The sequence below is a fragment of the Myxocyprinus asiaticus genome, chromosome 50 (genome assembly GCF_019703515.2).
Source record: "Myxocyprinus asiaticus isolate MX2 ecotype Aquarium Trade chromosome 50, UBuf_Myxa_2, whole genome shotgun sequence".
Lineage (NCBI taxonomy): Eukaryota > Metazoa > Chordata > Actinopteri > Cypriniformes > Catostomidae > Myxocyprinus > Myxocyprinus asiaticus.
In genome coordinates, this window is record NC_059393.1 from 11,038,515 (window position 1) to 11,062,335 (window position 23,821).

At 38.5% G+C, this 23,821-nt stretch overlaps 2 protein-coding genes across 3 annotated transcripts; both read left to right on the plus strand.

Annotated features, from left to right (window-relative positions):
* Nucleotides 1–1,355: 1,355 nt before the first annotated feature.
* Nucleotides 1,356–2,994, plus strand: LOC127439101 (protein PET117 homolog, mitochondrial-like). The gene is made up of 2 exons (XM_051695152.1): nucleotides 1,356–1,531; nucleotides 2,210–2,994. The coding sequence occupies exons 1-2, from the start codon at nucleotides 1,436–1,438 to the stop codon at nucleotides 2,360–2,362; spliced, it is 249 nt and encodes an 82-aa protein (XP_051551112.1). The 5' UTR covers nucleotides 1,356–1,435; the 3' UTR covers nucleotides 2,363–2,994.
* LOC127439100 (cysteine-rich protein 2-binding protein-like) lies at nucleotides 2,303–23,724 on the plus strand. Of its 2 annotated transcripts, XM_051695150.1 has the most exons (11): nucleotides 2,303–2,451; nucleotides 7,224–7,490; nucleotides 7,729–7,850; nucleotides 8,351–8,472; nucleotides 8,633–8,811; nucleotides 13,251–13,667; nucleotides 21,475–22,028; nucleotides 22,185–22,318; nucleotides 22,477–22,652; nucleotides 22,799–22,989; nucleotides 23,093–23,724. In XM_051695150.1, exons 2-11 carry the CDS (start codon nucleotides 7,232–7,234, stop codon nucleotides 23,264–23,266), a joined length of 2,328 nt encoding a protein of 775 aa, XP_051551110.1. In that variant the 5' UTR covers nucleotides 2,303–2,451; nucleotides 7,224–7,231; the 3' UTR covers nucleotides 23,267–23,724. The 2 variants fall into 2 exon arrangements, with proteins under 2 accessions (XP_051551110.1, XP_051551111.1); XM_051695151.1 differs by lacking the exon at nucleotides 2,303–2,451 and having other exon boundaries at nucleotides 7,468–7,490; nucleotides 7,729–8,227.
* Nucleotides 23,725–23,821: the final 97 nt, after the last annotated feature.

Below are 23,821 nucleotides of genomic sequence, written 5' to 3' on the forward strand. Positions count from 1 at the left end.
TATAAAGCTGTTTTATTCTACTTGGGGAGGGTCCCATACATGTTAGGATCACATGACCAGCCGAATACTACTCGCTTGATCACAGTTACTTAAAGCTTAATCCATCATTGCTGACTGTGAAGAGTGAAATTTTACAATAGCATCTTTAACCCTTAAATGGATACTTCGGGTCTTTAGAGACCTGGGACCTCATCCCACCCCCTGTAACTCATCCATTTGTTTTTTTTTTTTTGTTTTTTTTGTACCCACGCCCTTTTAGTATTCCTCAATCTATCTCTTATAAATAGTGTAACACACACACACACACACACACACACACAAAGTCAAAATAAATTAAAAAAAAATAATAAAAAAATTAAAACAATTATTTTGCACTTCCATAAATTTAATTTTTTATGATTATTTCATATCTAAGTTTACTATAACATGATATCTATTTCTTTGTTTATTTCAAGAGAAATGAGTACTATATTCATACAAATAAATAATATATCATATTGACTTTCTGTGCAACAATGAATTATCAACAAAGGTGAATTATCAGTATCCCATATGCGTGTACACATTCATATCATACATGTTATTTCTTTCTCAATGTGGCTAATTATTTTCTCTAAATAATGAATACTGTTCTAGATTTGCTGCATTATCTCTTTAATTATGAAAATTAAAACATCAAAATATATGTATTTATTATTTTATTTTCTAATTGTCTTGAAGGTATTTTGAACATTTTACACTATCTGGGCATTTTGTACATCCAATTTTGATAGATATAAGTTCCAGGTCTCTAAAGACCCGAATATGTAAGAGTGTTAGCGAAAATCACCATGCATTTAAGGGTTAACTGAAAACTCCTGTGTTCGGATGATGCTGCATCCACACCCCTGTCAGTGTAAGTCCAAAACGATGTGAACAAAACCTTACTGAGTGCACCTTTAATGAAAGACCCATTAATAAAAGATGTAAAGGGAACCCACTGCCCATTCAATGAAGTTTACAAGGTGACAGATTGATAAAGTCTTACAAGTCTTTACACTAGATGAGTGGACTTCTGTGTTGATAAACGCGTTATTTGTTGGCCTATAGATTGTAAGCATCACTGAAGATAAACACTACAATGCTGTAACGCAATGAGGTCATGTGACAACCATGTAGTAAACTGTTTGAAATGTTTACCGTTGCATAATAAGTACTATTGCACATACTCTAATTAGTGTATACTGCGCAGTATGCAATACGGTAATATTCCATCGCGAACACAGCCAACATCTGTGCCATTAACTACACCGCCGCTCCTGTCCGGTAGATGGCAGTAAAGCGCCTAGCATCCAATTGTAAACCCCGCAGAACAAGAATCTGCTCCGTTCTGTTATTGGTGCCCTTGCTTGCAATTATCCTGCTGTTGTTTAATTCATAGTAATGCCCCACAACTATGTCTACGGCCTCTAAGTTTGTTTTGGGATTATCGATAATACTCACTATCAGCACGGTTGCAGGTGTTCATATCAAGCAGAGCTGGGAGAGACAGGTAAAAAAAAACACTCTTGCCCCACTAGCACCATGTCTTCATAATGAGATCATGCAGTCTCAGACGTCTCATAACGTTAGAAATAACTCCAGACAGTACACGAGTCTAAATGCTGACGTGTTATTATAAATACTAAATTGGAGCAATTGTTAATGAAGCCAACATGTATGTTTACATATGCATAAACGATCCAGTCTGTTCTATCAAAATAAAGACAAAAGACAATTTTAGTGCTTTTTCTAATGCCTTTATATATATATATATATATATTACTAATGTAAACACAAAGTATTTTATTACTAGTAACTACATTTTACAGTAGTAAATATGGTATTTTTGATAAAATTTTGTAGATTCATAGCTAGTAATTTATTATTAAATTATTGGTGTTGAAGTTGTTGTTTATAAGTATATTAATAAGTACAAAACTACTATTCATATCAAAAATTTTTTTTACAGTTTTTATTTAAATAAACTTACATTTTGCCATGGTAATGAGCTATCCATGATTTACTTGTTCTTACTACAAAAAACAAACAAACAATTTTTAATTGTGGTAAATTAAACCACTATGGTTACTATGCAATTTATTATTATTATTATTATTTGTTTTTTATTTTTATTTTTTTTTCATTTTTTCATAAGGGTCACGTTATAATAACTTGTCATTATTCGCAGAGGCTGCACGAGGGTGTTTTGCGGGATTTGGAGCGCGTGGCGCGCAAGCGCGAGAACCTGCGCACGCTCGAGGAGCAGATCCAGCTGACCAGAGAGCTTGTGGCCGAACGCGACCGACGAGAGGCTGAAACGGCAGGAACAGACAATTCATAAACCCACAGTGTACAGAGCTACAACTAACTTACATGCTGAAGAACTATTGCTCTGGTAGCTCTTTTGACTTTCTCAACTTTTTGGCAGAGGTAGGCCCCTCACAAAAAGTACCATGGTAATGATAGTTTCACCAGAATACTAAAGCTACTTCAGTTTCTACAATACAACTGTGGTAACTTTGGAATAATACCATGGTGTACAGTATGTAGCACTCCAAAGTACTTGAAAGAATACCATGGAACAAGCATGGTATGTGTCCGCAAAACAGTGTCCTGAAAAAAGTCATTTCTAACCAGTACTGTGTGTAATGCATTACTAAGTAATTACTTACTGTAATTACATTACTTTTTCATTGAAAAAAAAGTAAAGTAAGGGATTACTCTTAATGTTCCAGTAATTTAATTACAGTTACTACTGATGTAATTGTGTTATATACTGTATAGGCTATAGAACAATTCTATATAAAACAATAGTGAATTTAAAATCGAAATTTAACGTCTAATGTTAAAATGTATAATGTAAAATGTTTTCTAATTTAATACAGCTCCCTTAAATTCTTAGGCCAGATCATGAATATTTTATTTGATTTTATATGATTTTTTTTTAAAGAATTAAAAGAATAGTTTCATGTCTATCCTTGTATTTTTCATCTGGTCAAGGTTGATAAGGGATTTAGAAAGTAATTAATTAGCGGGGGCCTGGGTAGCACAGCGAGTAAAGATGCTGACTACCACACCTGGAGTCGCGAGTTCGAATCCAGGACGTGCTGAATGACTCCAGCCAGGTCTCCTAAGCAACCAAATTGGCCCGGTTGCTAGGGAGGGTAGAGTCACATGGGGTGACCTCCTCATGGTCGCTATAAAGTGTGGTTCTCGCTCTCGGTGGGGTGTGTGGTGAGTTGTGCATTATGCGGAGAATAGCGTGAAGCCTCCACACGCACTATGTCTCCGTGGTAACACGCTCAACAAGCCATGTGATAAAATGCGCAGATTGACGGACACGGAGGCAACTGAGATTCGTCCTCCGCCACCTGGATTGAGGCGAGTCACTACACCACCACAAGGACTTGGAGCACATTGGGAATTCCAAATTGGGGAGAAAAGGGGAGAAAGTAATAAGTAATGCAGTTACTTTTCAGACAGAGCAATTAGTACAGTAATCTAATTACACTGTAGAAGATGTAATGTAGTTTTATTTTTAGAATAACTTACCCAACAATGATTCTAACGTGGATTGAAGTAGTAAAAATATCTGTTATATCAATATCTGTGGTGTTTTGATGGAAACTGTGGTTGTTTTTTTTTAGAAAGGGTGTCCAGTCCTCACCTTAAGGGGTGTTAATTTCACACTTACAGTGATTTGCAAGACATTAATTTTCATTGAGAGTTTCACTGGAATTTGAAGCGACAGAGACATTGGTTAAAGGGATAGTTCACACCAAAATGAAAATTTAGCCATTGTTTACTCACCCCTGTGTTGTTTAAACCACATTTGACTTGTGAAAAAAAAGTTGTGCTCAGTGATGTCATACAATGGCAGTTTATGGTGACCACCTCTTCAAACTTCAAAAGGACGCAAAAACTGTTGACCAACCTTGCTCTCCTCTGCGCATTCATGAGACTGCACGAGAGCAAGTTCAAACTGCATCCGCTCGTGAAATGGGGCGTTCATGCGAAAATTCATTTTGTTCATCTAAAACAGGTCCACCACAGCGATAGAAAGAACACAACACAGCTGCACACAAACCAAAGAACCGAACTTACTAAATATGTCTGATGAGTTTGTAGTTGGAGAGATCTCAATCAAACTAAGAGAGACAGACAGAGGAGGCTTAAGGCAGCTACAGTCACACTGTGTCTTAACCTGACAGCAAATGACACATAACAAGTATATTTTCTATGTTAATCAGAGTTTTTGTCCTAACCAGATGTGATGAGCAACAGTACATTCTGTCGATCGCTTGGTTTCAATTTTCACATTGCGGTGGGAAACCTGTCCGCCGTTAACTGGCATCGATCCAAAAGCTTTCTCATAACAGTTTATTGAAGCCCACATCTCACTAGCCAGTTAAAAACTACTTGATTTTGGCTGAGAAAGTTATGCCTACCGAATGTTTTCGCTGAGGTATCGATCTCTTCAGTCGGAGGTCTGTCACAAATGCTCACCAGTTCAGAATGGAGATGAGACATTCCTGCTTCCTCTATCTCTCTGTTTGATTGAATACTCTGTTTCAAACAAATGATGCTGGGCAGTGGGCATAGAAATGCAGCTATTCTTTGACTATAAACTCATCCAACATATTTAGTAAATTCGGTTCTCTGGTTTGTGTGCAGCTGTGTTCTGTTCTTTAGTATCGTTGTGGTGGACCTGTTTTTAGATAAACAAAATGAGTTTTTGCTTGAATGCCCCATTTCATGAGCGGAGGCTGTTTGAACTTGCTCTCTTGCAGTCTTATGAGCTTGCAGAGTTTCACTAAGTAATGCATTCGATTTCGATTTTTTTCTCAACAAACATAATCTTTCATAACAAACATGAGTCTCATGGAATTATTTATTAGACTTCTGAATTATACTTTTGCGTCCTTCTGAAGCTTTTGAAGAGGTGGTCACCTTAAAATGCCATTGTATGACATCACTGAACACAAAATTTTTTCACAATTTCTCCCTTTGTGTAAAGAAAAAGAAAGAAAGTCATTGGGTTATAACAACACAGGGGTGAGTAAACAATGACTACATTTTCATTTTGGGGTGAACTATCCCTTTAACTGTCAATTAGAGGTCGACGAACTTCTCGTGATCCCAGCCAACACGTCTGTTGACCACAACCTCTCTATTCATCTTGGTTCAACTCGGTAATGCCAACCAAGACAGCCCGGAACTTGGTAGTGATGGTGGATGACCAGCTTAACTTCACTGCCAATGTCTCAACAACCACCCGGTCTTGCAGGTTTGCGCTTTACAACATCAGGAAAATCAGACCTTTCCTGTCTGAATATGCTACACAGCTCCTGGTCCAAGCTCTGGTAATTTCAAGACTGGACTACAGTAATGCTCTGTTGGTTGGCCTCCAAGCTAGCACGATTAAGCCAATGCAGATGTTCCAGAATGCAGCAGCACGTCTGGTCTTCAATAACCAAAGAGGGCTCATGTTACCCCACTCTTGATTTCACTCCACTGGCTGCCAGTAGCTGCCCACATTAAATTCAAGGCTTTGACTCTGGCCTTCAGGACAGCCAATAGAACAGCACCCTCTTAAATTCACTCCTCCAAGTCTATGTCTCAACTCGCTCTCTGCGGTCAATGAACAAGCGGTGCCTGGTGGTCCCATCACAAAGAGGCACAAAGTCCATTTCACGATCATTCACTCTTTCTGTTCCTCTATAGTGGAATGAGCTTCAAATCACCATCTCAGCATTCATGAAACAGCTGAAACACATCTGTTCCATGAGCACTTAACCAATCCACACTAAATGCACTTACTATTTAACTGTTAAAAAAAATCATTTTCTGTCTCTTTCTTCTGCACTAGCATCTTTACTATTCCAGCCACTGTGAAAACTTGGCAGTGTGATACTGCAGATATTGTTGACTTTTGTATGACAAATTGCTTATGTTCCTAATTTGTAAGTCGCTTTGGATATAAGCATCTGCTCAATGACTAAATGTAAATGCCGATAACGAAGGTGGTGCAAAAGGCCGATAACTGATTAATACTTGACTCCATTACAATGCTCTGTATATCGTCACTGTCTGGTGAAAAGCACGCATCTTCAACAAATTAATTTTTCAAGAGCATGGAAAACCTCTTTTTCTCATAAACAATCTTACAAAATAAATAAAAAATAACATAATTAGTCACCTTTAGCACCATAAATAGAATTCTATCATTACACATCTATTAGTGAACTGTTAATTTAATATGGATTTTTGTTAGTGAACATGGACATCACATTTTTCTTATTATGGGTTCCAGTGGCACATGTTCAGTTACAGACTCGAGTCTAACTATTCGTGTTCCCAGAACTCAGTTGGTAGGTTATTGATTGCTAGAAAATTTATTTTTGGATATAATCTGAGCTTTCACTTACTATTTTAGATCTAAATCAGTTTTATGACTAGGGTTTCTTGTCAGGTTGTTGAGTGGGTAGTTCGGTTTCAAGATGCGTTTTCCTGGTCCAAAGCATAAATTGCCTGTCAGAATTAGTTTTCACTCGCAGTTTCGCAAAGATGGAAATCTGGCAACCGTATATGGCTGGTATTGTCTAATTTTTAAAGCCACCTGACATTGTGCGTGCATGAATGGCTTTGGTTGTCAGGGAAATCACAGAGCCAGACAAGTGAGGTAAATTAGTTGACGCTTTTCAAAACACAAGGGCGGGACATACGCAGCTTTGATGGGCACTTCTCAAGGCCAATGGAGATACTTGTTAAACAGATGGCCTAATTAAACATCTTTACATTGGTCATTTCGATGCACAATTCAGACAGTAGGAAGAGGTCATTCGGCACATTCCGTCTAAGGTAAAAAGTCAAAATCGTGACTGGAGAAAGTGGAGATGCGTGTTTTCATCGGACAGCAATGATATGTAAGAATGTACTAAATTAAGCTTTTTATAGCTTATATATTCATCAGATGAAAAGTTTTGTGTATATATAAATTTCACCAAATGAGGTTCATTGATGAAAAAAAAAAAAAAATCTATCTGCAACAATCGGCATAGACTTTTGCTGATAACTGGTCTACCTCTAGTGACAATTTGAGCAGAGTGTAACGAGCAACTTCTGCGACCTCTCGCAAATTAATTACTGTCAGGATAAATGGACTTGTAGAAGTCTAATCGGCTGCTTCTTTATCTTTATAGATTGAGGCATGGACAGTGGGGACCAAAGGAGTCTTGCAGGACAGGATGAGGAGACCATTTGCATGTCAGCATCCGAGGGTCTGGAGGAGGGCGAGGTGGAGGGAGAAACTCTCCTCATCGTGGAGTCTGAGGACCAGGCGTCTGTGGATCTGTCTCACGACCAGAGCGAAGACTCGCTGAACAGTGATGTCGGGGAGGATGGGGAGGGAAGCTGGAATGAGGACATGTCCTTTTACTGCGACAAGTGCCACAAGTGGATCCCACCCGGTGAGAAGATCAATCATCTCCAATACAAGGGGACAACATGTCAATGGCTGATACAATGCCATCATACAAACAAAAAGATTTCTGATTTTGACACGTTTTGTCTATGTGTTTGTTTGGAGACACAATGTTGTGTCGTGTTTTTGGAGTCTCAATAAAGACTGACCCTGAAAAGAAAAAGAGTGCCTGGTCTCAGAGCTGTCTTTCTTGTTTTTTCTTTATTTTCCCATGCATGATTCAGCCCAGCTTCATGGAGAGCAGCCCAGCTACTTAAAAGGAGACAACTTCTTCAAGTTCACCTGCGCGGATTGCACGGAAGACGGGAAGGAAAGTTTTGAGAGAATGAGGCTCACCTGGCAGCAGGTACTCACTCTTGGGAGAGCTTGAGAGATCTTGATGGCATAAAACAATGTTTTAAAGTGTCAAATGTGTTTGGTTAGCTAGTGTTAAGGTACAACTGCATCAACAATAAGCACTTCAGTGCTTTACATAATTCAACTATCTGTCTGAACAGCAATATAAATAGACATAAAACTTGTGCCGTAACTTACTGGCCCCAGTGCAAACACTTGTCTTGCCCCCCTGTTTTTGCCTTTGGGGGGAAGGGTCCCACTCGGCCATTTTGGTGTTAGGAGGAGGGGCCTCTTTTTTTTGTTTTTGTTTCTCAGGAGCGGGGAAGGGGGTTCGAGTTCGCCCTTAGGTCGTTTTCGTGTCCAGTTATTTTCATCATTTACTTTCAGGTAGCCGTCATACTTATAGAGATCAGATTTATGTAGTGACCATTTTTTCGGTGTTGGTGTTAACAGAAGTATTGTGTTTGCATTATGAATTTTGATGACTGGACGGTGTCTTTATATCTATAGGTTGTAATGCTGGCCATGTACAACCTGTCTCTTGAGGGCACAGGACGACAAGGTTACTTCAGATGGAAGGAAGATATTTGTGCATTTATTAGTCGGCAATGGACCTTTCTACTTGGCTCCAGGTGAGAGGGGCTGATTTCCTCTTACACACCTACATTCCTACACGTGTTTTATAGACTAGATGTTAGTATTTTGTAGATATTAAGTATTAGACGAATTTTGGTCTCATTCACATCTTGAGTTTCAGGAGTATTTTTTTATACTGTATTTAATCATATTTAGAAAGAAGACCTCCACATGGTGGAGCACAGTGGCTGGGTGTTTGTCTGTTGGCAGCCCAATGTTCTTCCGTTCAGGGGCGCAGGAGTTTGGAGAGCCTGGCTGGTGGAAGCTAGTGCAAAACCGCCCACCTACTCTACGGCCTGAGGGGGACAAAAATTCTGCTTCTCTCAAGGCCAAGGGTAGTAATAATCCAGATTACATCAGATTGATCAATGTTTTGAATAGTGGCTGACCAAAATGGGTTTTTAAATGTGTGATTTGGCTAGTGGATTCAACCAGGTCAGGAACAGGCCCAAGACTGCCTTTTGCACCCCATTAGGTTTACACAAGTGGAATCTAATGCCATTTGGGCTCTGCAATGCCCCAAGCTAATACCACTATCTAGAGAGTGTGGTGGCCGATGGCTTATATACAATATAGTACTGAAATACTCAGGCCCATAATCTCATAATGAGTGATTAACCCTGTAAATCCTGATATATTGCGCAGGTGATGATATATGATATATTCACATTAAACTGTTTTTAGTACCATTAGACAAAATATAAATCTAATTCTTATTAAATTTTGTATGTATCATATTTGATACATTAGGCTTTGAAAGTCATTATCCCCCTGAGGCCCAGCAATTCGTTTTGGCGTAGGACATTTTTTATTTAAGTTTTTCTTTTCTTAAGCCCATACATGCTACAGTGGTAAATCTTGGGGTATTATCAGAGGACTCCCTGGGCTTTTCAGATATACCAAATGTTTGAGAGTTTGGCCACGACAACTTCCTCTCCTTGGTCTATAAATATGGACTGAAATGTATCACTGGTTAAATCAGCACATCAAATACAATATGAATAAAATATTTTTTCAATAAACAATTTTTATCAGATGTATTTTATGCACCAAACACTATATTGACATTTAAAAAAGGGGAATTGTAAAACTTTTTTCCCTGGGTCTCAGAAACTTATGGTAAGATGACATCATCATAGCTTGTAATGTAAAATAATGAGATCTTTATAATGACAGAGCAGGCTGCATATATGAAAATGCACAGAAATATTAGTTCACACTTTATACCTTATAAAAAGTATATGTCAGAATCTTCAAAGCTCTGTAATTTATATTTTAATTTGTTTATTTTTACAGTGGGCATGAATGGAATGCAATGGTGATTGAGAGGTATACCTCAAAAGCCTATTGTATCATATTTGACACATGTAATTTCAACATGTTTTTTCAATAAAATAATATACAAAATTTTAACCAAACATAAGTTATATTATATATACTAAATTGGAGCAATTGTTAATGAAGCTAACATACATGTTTACCTAAGCATACACGCTCCAGTCTGTTCTATCAAAATAAAGATTTATAATAACATTCAGCAAATATTCATTTTAAAATATCAGTAACAATATAACCATTACTTTTATTTTATTAAAATAAGCTGTAATTTATCCCAACATAAAAGTAATTTTTGCAGAAGTCCGCTGCCATTTTAAATAGATCGATATAAACATTGAAACTACTTTTTCCACAAATAACCACTAGATAGGACTGGGTGATATGACGCTATATATCGTGGTGATGATATAAAGTGTCAATCGACAGATTTTGCTATATCGTGTATATAATAATTGTAATTATCCATGTGCTCAGCGTGACTATCTGTGGGCACGCTTCATGTGAAACTGAAGCCAGGCTTGAGCGGGGAATGAATTCGATGGTTATTTGTACACGCTGGTTTAACGGAATTAAAGGAATTATGCAGAAAAGGCAACGCCGCAAATGCGCTCACAAACTCATGGCTGATTCTTTGCAATTCTGATTTTGCGGGCCAGTTCTGAGCACTCTACATCGAAGGATACAGAAGTCCACCGTGATCTGACTGACACGCTCTGCCGGGACAGCGTCGCTGTGATCCAGACACCTGGATCATCTCTTTAACATGCCGAGGTGCATTTGACTACACTGCACATCTGTACGTCTCCATCATTTGATGAATTTTTGCTGATGTGATCAAAATAAAAGTTAAGAAAATGAAGGGGAGCTCGTTATTAAAACAGGTGCGACATCTGGTTCACAAAAACTGACACAGATTAGAAAAATGTAATCTGCAAACTTTCACGCGACGATAATCACTTGTGGTAATACAAACAATCTGTTTTAACACCTTAAAATTAAGCACACTAAAGAATATTATGAAAGCCAAAAGATGTGCTCCGCAGTAATTCCGTCTTTTTTCATCTTTTTGTTTTTGTATATATATTTTACATTTATTTCCTGCAAGACGTGTTGTTTTCGTTATGTGTTTTTTTTTTTTTTTTTTTTTTTTTAACTAAAATTATGTAATATTTTCTTTGTTACTTCGCTTTGAAAATATCTTCAGTTTCTTGAGGAATGTGTATAATAATACTGGTCAACAACATATCAGACTGAAATGTGGCAAATTGTGAGTATTATAGTAAGGTTGGTTTTAAAACTGAGTGTTTATTTTATTTTTAACTTTGTCAACTTCTAAATAAAGAGAAAATTATATGAGAGGAATTAGTTTTCATTTAAAAAGTATTTATTTCACTGACTAGATTTTCCAGAAATAGGCATTACAATATGGTTATTTATTATTTTAACTGATTTGTATTGGTTTTCCAGAAAAAATTACTATATTGCGATATATATCTTTATCGTGATATAAAATTACTCATATCGTGATATAAGATTTTGGTCACCTCACCCACCACTACTACTAGATGGTGCAATAAACGTGAAACATACCATACGCTTTTTAGCTTGAACAGAGTGAGACAGGAGCCGTCAAACCTTGTGTATCATATTTGATACATATAACATTATAGGGTTTATCAGCCTAGCCAATATATCGGTCTGTCACTTGAATACTGTGTGGTTTTTCTCTGTCTCGTCCAAAATTCATGTTAAATTTGGCTTTGCCAATGCAACCTTTGCACCTTCATTTAAAGATGTACAGTGCATTCAGAAAGTATTCGGACCCCTTTATTTTTTTCACATTTTGTTATTTTGCAGCCTTATGCTAAAATGCTTTAAATTATATATATTTTTCAAAACAATCTACACTCCATACCCCATAATGACAAAGCAAAAACCAGATTTTTGATAACTTTGTAAATTTATTAAAAATAAAAAACTGAAATATCACATTGACAGAAGTATTCAGACCCTTAACTCAGTACTTGGGTGAAGCACCTTTGGCAGCGATTACACCCTCAAGTCTTTTTGAGTATGATACAACAAGCTTTTCACACCTGGATTTGGGGAATTTCTGCCATTCTTCTCTGCAGATCCTCTCAAGCTCTGTCAGGTTGGATGGGGACTGTTGGTAGACAGCCATTTTCAGGTCTCTCCAGAGATGTTCGATTGGGTTCACTGGCTGGGCCATTCAAGAACATTCACATAGTTGTCCCTAAGCCACTCTTGCACTGTCTTGGCTGTGTGCTTGGGGCCATTGTCCTGTTGGAAGGTTAACCTTCGGCCCAGTCTGAGGTCCTGAGTGCTCTGGACCAGGTTTTCATTCAGCATATCTCTGTATTTTGCTGCGTACAGCTTTCCTTCAACCCTGACCAGTCCCCCAGTCCCTACTGTTGAAAAACACCCCCACAGCATGATGCTACCACCACCATGCTTCACCGTTGGGATGGTATTATGCAGGTGATGAGTGGTGCCTGGTTTCCTCCAGATATGACGCTTGGAATTGAGGCCAAACAGTTCAATTTTCATTTCATGGGACCAGAGTTTGATGAATCTTGTTTCTCACAATCTGAGAGTCCTTTAGGTGCTTTATTGCAAATTCAAAGTGGGCTTTCATGTGTCTTGCACTGAGTTGAGGCTTTTGTCTGGCCACTCTGCCATAAAGCCCAGATCAGTGGAGTGTTGCAGTGATGGTTGTCTTGCTGCAAGTTTCTCCCATCTCCACACATGATCTCTGGAGCTCAGCCAGAGTGACCAATGGGTTCTTGGTCACCTCTTTTACCAAAACCCTTCTCCACCGATTGCTCAGTTTGGCCGGGGGGCCAGCTCTAGGGAAAGTCCTGGTTGTTCCAAACTTCTTCCATTTAAGAATTATGGAGGCCACTGTGCTCTTGGGAACCTTCAATGCTGCCAAAAAAATTGCGTAGCCTTCCCCAGATCTGTGCCTCGACACAATCCTGTCTCTGAGTTCCTTTGACCTCATGGCTTGGTTTTTGCTCTGATATGCATTTTCATCTATGAGACCTTATATAGACAGGTGTGTGCCTTTTTAAATCATGTCCAGTCAATTGTCACAGGTGGACTCCAATCAAAGTGTAGAAACATCTCAAAGATGATCCAGAGAAATGGGATGCACCTGAGCTACATTTCAAGTGTCATAGCAGAGGATCTGTATACTTATGCCAATGTGATATTTCAATTTTTTCTTTTTAATAAATTTGCAAAGTTATCAAAAATCTGGTTTTTGCTTTGTCATTATGGGGTATGGAGTGTAGATTGATAATATTTAAAGAATTTTAGCATAAGGCTGCAACAACAAAATGTGAAAAAAAATGTAGGGGTCTGAATACTTTCTGAATGCAATGTATGTAACAGTCTACTTGTCTTTTTCCCCTAGCGTTGTCAAAGCCGTCCCTAGATCCCATCATCACAGTGGAGGGATTGAGGAAGCGTGGAGGTCGAAACCCAGTAGAGAGCGCTATGCAGCTGAAAGAAAAGCGTTCCCGCACGCAAGAGGCGAAAGAGATACGTCGCGCACAGAAGGAGGCAGCTGGCTTTCTTGACCGCAGTGCCTCATCCACACCCGTGAAACTGGGCAACCGTGTGCGACGGTCTGAGCCATATCTGGAGAAGGGCGAGGTCATTGACTTCTCCCTCAGCTCATCAGACAGAACCCCTCTCACCTCTCCTTCTCTTTCTCCTTCACCTGACTTTTCTGCTCCAGGAACGCCGGCCTCACCCTCTGCTACACCCAGTCTGCTGTCAGAGGCCGATCTGATCCCGGACGTCATGCCCCCTCAGGCACTGTTCCATGGTGAGAAGCTGCGCTTGCTAACCAACCAAATACTAGTTCATGTTACAGTAAATATTACTTGTATTACAGTAAAGTCAATTTTCAAATCAAACGGACTTCCGAATTTTCACCTGGCGGACAATAAAACAGGCAAAATAGTCCCATAGATTTACACTGAAGGAGGGACCCCAGCCGTATCTAGGGTCTTGAAAAACATATATTTGGACTTGGGCAAGTAAGCAACCACCTAGCAATATCATATCAACCACACAGAACACCAAAGCAACTGCCTAGAAATGCCATACTTTAACAACCATCTAGCAATTAGTGCCCGATCAATATATCGGTATTATTAGCCTGTCACCGATATATCGGTATCGCCGTATATTTTACCGATATGCGCCGATATGAAAACTTTTTTTCAGAACATATAATGCAGAAAACAATGCTTTAGAGTTGGTGTCATAGCGTAGTTTGTCCAGCAGAGCACGCTCCGACTCCATTGTTTACAGAGCTGAGCTGATGGTGGCTCTGCAGACAGGGTGGAGTTGAGCTGTGTCTTGGTAAGTTAACTAGTTTGCTAAATACATTCTGGAAACTTAATAAACAATGACCCCAGCATTTTCCCTTTTCAGTATAACTAATATAACATTAACCTTGTCCCTGACAACCATGTCACTCATGTCTGTTTGCTGTTAGCCAGCTATAGTTTGTCAGTGCAGTAAGTAATGTAGCAGATTGAAAGGTAAACATCAGAGCATCTATTTGCAGCTCAACAGACAACAGTGCAGTGGTGGATTGTGTCTGATGAGTGTTGATTTCATGCTATGTTGTTACCTATTTGGTGAGACACAATGCTGGAAAGTAAAATAAACAATGTCCGTCTTTTACTCTCCTTGACAACGAGCTTATAGCTAACTAGCTAATCACATAGCTACTTTCATTGTTGTCAGCTGAGTGGAAGCTAATGTGTAAACATGTATTCACCAAACTGTTTTGTTCAGGATTCACAGTTTGGTACCCCCTTTAACTGAGCAATTCCAGTCGTAGCATTTTTGTAATGTAATATTTAAATGTCTAGTTTTCCACTGTTGAAAGTTTCCCCTGAACTTGTGTAGCAGAATACAGTGTAACACCACTGCTTATCTGTTTATCTTGACTCTGCAGTATTAATATAGTCAGCATTTGACAAACTAAACAGTACTGATGTTTATTTAGCTATTTATATATTTTTATTATTATTTATTTAAATGGTCAGCATTTGACTGATGCTAAACAGTACTGTTGTTTATTTAGCTATTTATTTTATTTTTATTTATTATTTATTTTAATGGTCAGCATTTGACATACTAAACAGTACTGATGTTTATTTAGCCATTTATTTTATTTTTATTAATGGTCAGCATTTGACTGATACTAAACAGTAATACTGATGTTTATTTAGCTATTTATTTTTTTTTATTTATTCTTTATTTAAACGGTCAGCATTTGACTGATACTAATCAGTACTGATGTTTATTTAGCTATTTGTTTTATTTTTATTTATTCTTTATTTTAATGGTCAGCATTTGACTGATACTAAACAGTACTGGTGTTTATTTAGCTATTTATTGTATTTTTATTTATTCTTTATTTTAATGGTCAGCAGTTGACATACTAAACATACAGTACTGATGTTTATTAAGCTATTTATTGTATTTTTATTTATTCTTTATTATTTCAGTGTTCATTTCTAGAATTTGTTGACAATGTATAATAATAATTTCAAATATTCTTTGATAAAAATATTTGTTTAAGAAAGCAGCCTTCTTAGTACCTTTGCATAGTCATATCAGTGCAAAATTGGTGAAAAATCCACATAGAAAAGGTCTGTTTTCATTCGAGCTCAAAAATATATATCGGTAATCGGTGAATTTTCCCTCTCTAAAATCGGTATCAGTCTCAAAAATCCCATATTGGTCGGGCTCTACTAGCAATGCCCTTACAACCACTCAGAACACCCTAACAATGACCTAACTACCACTAGAATACCCTAGCAACCATCTAGCAATTCCCTAACAACCACTCAGAGCACCCTTGCAATGCCTTAGATTCCAATAGAATATCTATTAACTGTCCAGCAATGCCTTAACAACTCCGAACACCAAAGTGACTGCCTAAGAATGCCATAAACTAGTAACCATCTAGCAATGCCATATCAACCACTCAGAACCCCCTAGCTACCACTAGAATTCTCTAGCAACCTTGTAGCAATGCCCTTGCAACCACTCAGTACCCCCTAGCTACCACCAGAATACTCTAACAAACTTGTAACAATGCCCTTGCAACCACACAGAACACCCTAACAATGTCCTAGCTACCACTAGAATACCCTAGCAACCATGTAGCAATGCCCTAGCAACCAACCAGAACACTAAAGCAACTGCCTTTGAATACCATACTTTAACAACCTTCTAGCAATGCACTAGCAATCACTCAGAACACCCTAGCAATGCCTTCGATACCACTAGAGTATCCTATTAACTGTCTAGCAATTCTCTAACAACCACCCAGAACACCAAAGCAACTTCCTTAGAATGCCATTCTCTAGCAACCTTGTAGCAATGCCCTAGCAACCACCCTAGCAATGCCTTAGCTTCCACTATACCCTAGCACAGTGGTTCTCAATGTGTGTGAAAGTTGTTGTTATTTCAAAGGGGGGTGTGACCAAATAAATTTGAGAACCACTGCCCTAGCAACAGTATAGCAATGCCCTAACAACCACCCAGAACACCTTAGCAACTGCCTTAGAATGCCATACTCTAGCTACCTTGTAGCAGTGTACTAGCAACCACTCAGAACACATATTCACACTAGCGCCATCTTTGATTTTTAATGGGAATGACAAGGCTGTGAGGGATAGACTTACCATCTCTTCAATGGCACAAACTGTATAAAGCTGTATAAAGCTCCTAGATCACATCTGATTTTCCACAACTCATGTTGTCTTGAGTTCTTTGTATACTGAATGTTCTTGGACTTGGAAAATAATAATAATAATAATGATTTTGTAGCTGAACCAAACCAGACAGTTATTGAAGTGCAGAGGACATACTCAATGACTGCTGAGTAGAACTGTATCAGCAGCACCTGTGGCAGGTTGAACTTCCTCAAGTGCTGGAAGGAGGTGTTTGTGTGAAGTGAAGGTCAGAGCGGGTGTGGGGTGTGAGACTGGGCTTTTCAAATCTACAGTAAAACACATTGAAGTCGTCAGCAAGTTGTTGGTTCCCTACAGTGTTGGGGGATGGTGTCTTGAAGATAGTAATGTCTTTCAGGCCTCTCCACACTGATGCAGGGTTGTTAGCTGAAAACTTGTTTTTCAGTTTCTCAGAGTAACTTCTTTTAGCCACTTTAATTTCCTTAGTGTGTTTTTGGCCTGATTGTACAAGATTTTAATCCCGTTTCTGTAAGCATCCTCTTTGACATGATGAAGCTGTCTGAGTTTTTCTGTAAACCATGGTTTGTCGTTGTTGAATGTTAAATAAGTCCTAGTAGGAATGTACATATCCTCACAGAAACTGTCAGTCCTTACTACAGGTTTAGCTGATTTTAGTTTCTGCTTGTAGATCAGAAGATGAAGCAGACAATGATCAGAGAGTCCCAAAGCTGCTCTAGATAAAGAGCGATATGCATCCTTTAATGTTGTGTAGCAGTGGACCAGTATATTTCTGTCCCTGGTGGGGCATGTAATGTGCTGTCTTTATTTTGGCAATTTACGGGTGTGGTTGGCTTTGTTAAAATCACAGAGAATAATAATAAGTGAGTCCGAGTATTGTTGTTCCGTGTCTGTGATATGATCAGCCAGCTGTTGCAGCGCTGTATTCACACACGCGTGTGGAGGAGTATAAACACTCACCAGAATAATCTAGGAAAACTCCCGCAGCTAATAGAAAGGCTTACAGTTAATAAAGGGAGCTTCCAAATTAGGACAGCACATCTTCATTAACGTTGTTACATCTGTTCACCAACTTTCATTGATGTAAAAGCATGTTCCACCACCTCTCGTTTCCCCCATTAACTCCGAAATGCGATCCGCTCTGAAAAGCTGAAAGCCCGGCAGATGTAATACGCTGTCCAGAACGGCTTGTAGGGAACAGTATGTGTGTTAGGAATTAAATTAAACTGTCCACATGTCTACATTATTGTTTACGGAAATTTTATAATGGAATTAGTCGCGTTTGACAACCATTATAAGAAAGATAAATTACAGATAATTAGATTATTTGTCTGAATCAAATTCTCCACCATTAAAATCGTAATACAACGTCTTGTTGTATGCGCTCACTATTTCTATTGTAAGGAATTAGCTTTAATAAGGGAATTATGACAAATTCACTCAGAGTAATATAATTCTCATGGCTTATTAAAAATATCACAAATAATTTAGATATGAGCTTTGAAGCAAGATCTTTTAAAATCAAATAAAAAGATTATTTATCAAAATATACCACAGTCAAATATCTTTGAATACAAACAAGAATTTATTGCTAATCTAAACATAAAAACGAATCTAACACATACAAACATGAAACAGGTTGGTGAGTAAAGTGAAAGTAGCTTGAATGGAAATGATCTGTACAGAGAAAATGAACTTTATGGAGGCTGTAGACAATGCCTTGAGAACCATTGATACTTAATTCAGTCTAACTCGGTTTGCAATCGGGTAACTTGAATTATATTAGAGAGACACCAGCGCTTTCAGCAAAGTCTGGAGATGTACTTGCGTTGCTTGGTTCTTTGGCTCTTTGTAGAAAGTTCTGGTTGTTCCATCGATGTTTTGGACCTCTGTTAAGATCGTGGATGTCTGTTGCTGGGATGATGAGGCGAGGCTTTGAAGCGAGGCCTTCCGTGAGGGAGTGTGTGGGTTGTAGCGCAGAGAAGAGCTTCCTCGGAACTTAATTCCGAGCCTTCCTAACTACATTGTACGGGACTTGAGGAGCAACAGAGTGCGGAGGATGAGGAGCTGAAGAGGTAGTGAAGAAGAAGAGTTCTTCCTTATATTAACTTTTTGAGCTGAAATTGGCCACACCCCAAAGGTGTTCTGAGCCAATCAGAAGTGCCTTTTCAGTCACATGGTCATTTCTGTCCCTCCTTCTGATTGATGATTGATGAGCCTTTGTCTGTGAAGGCTCCTGTTTCCCACTCAGAATAGGGCAATATTTAATCATGAACTTTTATATCTTGAAAATGGTGCAAGAGACTTGACATTCGTTAACCTCAACATTCTCTACGTAAACAAACATGCATTTACGTTCTAAATATTTTGAATATTCAACGTGCAAGTAGCAAAACCTGAAATTACCTGATTAAAAATCATAATGATTAATTAGTTTTACAACATGGATAATACAAGATTAAGGATTATAATCATCGATTTGTCAGTTATAATTGATTACAAATCACTACACATTTTAAAAGGTACATCAGGCTATAATCATTAATTTGTCCATTAGAAAAGTGATCACAGGTCATAACATAATTTTCAGAATTATCTAGGAAGGCTACGTATTGTGTAAATTTGGTGCAAACAGGTAGGTTCTGTGCATTTTGAAGGCTAAACCACAAGTACTGTGACTTTGTGTGAAATGACCATGGATTCCTTTTTAGCTGCTGTTTGCAGAATAATGATTACAATGTCTCGTGATCTCCTGATTAGTTTTAATTTAAGTGTAGCAAATTGTTTATATCATTATATATAACATTACATAAGGTAGTCTAACAATATCTAAAATATCTTCCTTTGTTCAGTGAAAGGGGCCACAGGATGCAGCTGGGAGACTTTTGGCACCAAATGTATAGATTCATAGTTTTATGGCCTGGAAAGGCCCTAAGGTTATTCCTCCAGAAGGTTCCGCTTATTGCTTTGTGTGTCCTTTGGAATTTTTGCTGCCTGGTGCACCTAAAGGGCACCATCTTTGGCAGTCTCTTAGTTTTATGGCTTTGAGAAATTTCCAGAATTAAAAGGTTGGGTTTTCCTGGATTCAAGTCATTTTGCATAGCAATTGTTCATTCTTCTGCACCTAATATACTACAGGCTTCACTAAGCCAGGTTTCTGTGAAGCAGAAGACAAGAATTTGAAACGTAAAGACAGCTTTGTGTCTCACAAAATAGGTTATTTCTGACAACATCTGGGTCAATATCAAAATATGTTGACTAACATGTCCCTTGACTTTTTTAGTCATGAAAAAGCTTTCAAATAGCAATAAATAAAGGTATCATTCTATAACCTAACCTTTAATGATATGAAATGGCTTGACTCTGTTTTGCAAATGTTTTAGAAAATATATTTGAAATTGTCAATTGCCTGAAAAAAATCCTTGTCCCCTTCACCTGGTACACCACTTCTATGACATGTAAAGTTATTTATGGATTTATTTTGTACTTATTTTTAATAAAAGCATTAGTGCAAGGCCGAACAAGTGTGCAGAAAAGCTAAACAAAATTATTATTACTAATTTAAATAATTTAAAAATGATAGTTTGTCCCTTGATTTCATGGCATTGGTGTTATCAATGTTAAAACCTTTTTTTATTTTTTTATTTATTTATTTTTTTTAAATACAAAAAGTTGTGGGAAATAATTTAAGGTCAAAGCTGCTTAAATAAGCATAAGTGAAATAAGTGATTTTTTTCCCCCCAGTATGTTAAAAAGTTATTAAATCACATTTTAACTAATATATTCACAAAAATATTTGTTGTTGTACCCCATTAAACCCTTAAAATGTGGTGTTGTAACCCATTTAACCCTCATTAGTGTTAACTTGCTTCGTTCGTGAAACAAAAGATAATAAAAGAACAACAGCCAAGTTATCCTTTATGAATAAAAATTTATGTCAACATGTTACAATATGTTTACCCTCAGCGTTTATAGGCAAAAACTGAACTGAATGGAAAATTTCAATATTTTGCAATTTCGGTCAGTTCCTTGCATAAATCTGTTGTGTGACTTTAGAAAACATGGAATACAGCATGAGTCATATGGACTACTGTTTACGGACCCAGTTATTCACTTTTGTTGGAACGCGAAGTGCGTTTTAAGGGAGCGCACTACAATTGCACATCAATTTCGTAATGAATGAACCAAGAATTGTTACTGTGAGAATATGTAGTTAAAGATACACATTGAGATATGTTGTACTTGTAATAAGTGCTGTTTTATAAAAATCAATTAACTGAATGAATAAAATATTTTTAAAATTAACAAATAAAGAATTAGTTTTAATGACATCTCAAGCATAGTCCTTGAAAACAAAAATGTGCATGAAAAGTCCTTGAATTTTACTTTAAAGCATCTGTACGATCCCTGAGTATACTTCATTTGACTATGTGCACATACAAAGGTGATTGGAGCATGTGCGCTACGACTGCTATGAGATACTGGACTATTTCTCCTCAGGAGTTTAAACCCATAAAGATGTCTTTATATTCCTTCAGACACGAGTTATACAAATGCAGGTATTTCCTGACCTCCTTACACACGTGCTGTTGATGTACACGTCCACTGTTGTTGTTTTCTGTTTATTAGATCTTCGAGCACTTCTTTGTGATGGCAACGGTTCAATTGTGTGTTGCCACCTTGTGGGCTGACTAATTAGTGCAAATAAATCCAGGTGTATACTGCACATTCAGAGTATGGGTCGCACGCTTTCAGGGCTCGAACACTCTGCTGATGACGAAATTTGTGTCACGCATCCTGAATGCAGACGCCAAGCATTCACGTCTAACCGAAGTATACTTTGGGCTTTAAAGTATCTTGTTAATTGAGACTTATTGTATTGCTTTCCATCAGATGATGAGGAACTGGATGCAGAGGGTGTTATCGACCCTGGGATGGAGTATATTCCTCCACCCAGCATGCGTCTGGCCACTGGCACCATCATGGTCAGGAGAAAGCTGTGTCTAGCCGAGCTGATCAAACAGGAAATTGAAAGTGAAGATGAAGAGCGGGCCAGAGACAGCTTGTTGCCCACAGAACGGGGTCGTGTTGTGGAGCGGAGGAAGGTTCTCCAGGATAAGGGCGAGGGCTGCATGTCTTTGCTCAACCCTCGCTACACATTCATAAGCCTCTACGAGGAACGCATGCTACTCCACAATCTGGAGGCATGTCCACAAGCTCTGGCCATCACACCGCAGGCCAAACGACTGCATCGCAAACTGCTTGTGCGGCAGGCGAAAAGGGAGCGAGGGCTTCCCCTGCTGAATGTGGATCAGGCTGTTAGTGCAACGCTAAGCCTGGTTGGGGGTGTGTATGGGGCACAGGGGGGATTGGCCAGCCAAAGGACGAGTGGAGAAGAGAAATATAGAAAGACCAGCCAGGACCTGTGTGTACTTGATCGCTTTCAGGTAACATATTCAAGTTGTGTACTTGATCGCTTTCAGGTAACATATTCAAGTTAACTCACAGTAACCTCAGAGCACAACAGAGTATACAAGCTACATTATTATGCTGACTTTTGCTGAGTAATGTGTTACAAAGTTCTGTTTGGTGTTGTTATTCAGTCAACAGTGTCTGTATGGAAAGGGTTCTTTCAGCCCACAGTGTCATTCTGGCACAGGCTAATGGGATCTGATGCGTGTATGGATCAAAGTATCAAGAGCCCCTACACATCCAGAGTGCTCAAGCTATATATCAGGTACTTTCTCAGACTACGCAGTTTAAAGAGGACACATCGTGGGAAACAGAGTTTGATGCACTATAGACACCTCAACTAACTTTATAAATGGACTTTAAACAAAAAGATCCATTTTATGGTTAGCTTTTGAATGTGTATAAAAATTAATCTTTCTGCAGAAGAGACTATGAGAGCCGGCCACTGAAGCTACGTCTGCTCTCTGAGATCCGAGCATATCATCACAGGAACGACCCTTCCTGGGTACCTGAACCTGACGCACCTATAGACTACTGCTATGTACGGCCCAATCACATCCCTTCCGCCAACTCAATGTGTCGAGACATCTTTTGGCCTGGTAATCATCGCTTATTCTTCATCTGAAATTTCTTCACTGTACCATCATGCAGATTTTCTTTGACAGCTGTGTTAAGTTCCCAGACATGACTACTTAATATAAGTTCCTGATGGTTTAGGTGCATAACAAGCTGTTCTATCCAACAGGAATTGACCTGTCAGAGTGCCTGCAGTACCCAGACTTCAGCGTGATTGTGCTTTATAAGAAAGTTGTGATTGGTTTTGGCTTCATGGTGCCGGATGTGAAGTACAATGAGGCCTACATCTCCTTCTTGCTGGTACATCCGGAGTGGAGGCGAGCTGGTATCGCCACATTCATGATATACCATCTCATACAGGTAAGGCATACTCACTTTGATTAACATAGGGCTGAGTTTCCTAGCATATGGTATGGGAAATAGTTGAGGAATCTTTGTTCTCTGTTTCGTCTCTTCTCTGTAGACATGTATGGGAAAGGATGTGACTCTACATGTGTCAGCAAGCAACCCTGCCATGCTTATCTACCAGAAGTTCGGCTTTAAGACCGAGGAGTACATCCTAGACTTCTATGATAAATACTACCCAGTGGATAGTAAAGAGTGTAGACATGCCTTCTTCCTGCGTTTGCGACACTGAGGATCCTTGAGATCTGACTGAACAGCTATGGACTTGCTCTAGCCTTTCAGAGTATAATCTTTTATCCACGAGACGTATACTTTGGCCTTGAGTTGACAGTTTAGACCTCCATTTTAGGTTTAGGACATTGTTGTGCCAGTTGTGTTAAAAAAGGTACATTGTTGTCCAGTGGCACAGCACTGAAGAATCACTATGATCCACACAGCACAAACTGGAGATGATCTAAGATGTCGGCTTGGGAGTGTTTATTTCTATGTTATTTGTGTGATTCCACAAAGTCACGTTTGTCTTACTTCATGTTTATTGAGGGTTAGTCAGACTGTTTTTTTTGTTTTGTTTTTTGTTTGATGTTTAAACCAAAGGGTTCAGTTTATACACCAGCAGTGGAGATGTTGTCCTCCATGTCGTGAATCTTGTCACATAACTGTTTAATAAATATGTAAATGTTTTATATTGTACGTTTTGCTTCCTAATTCATTTTCCTTTTTAACTTTTTGAATCAAGTGTATACAAATCACAATTTCTCGTAAAGTAATAGAACAGACCAAAATGTGC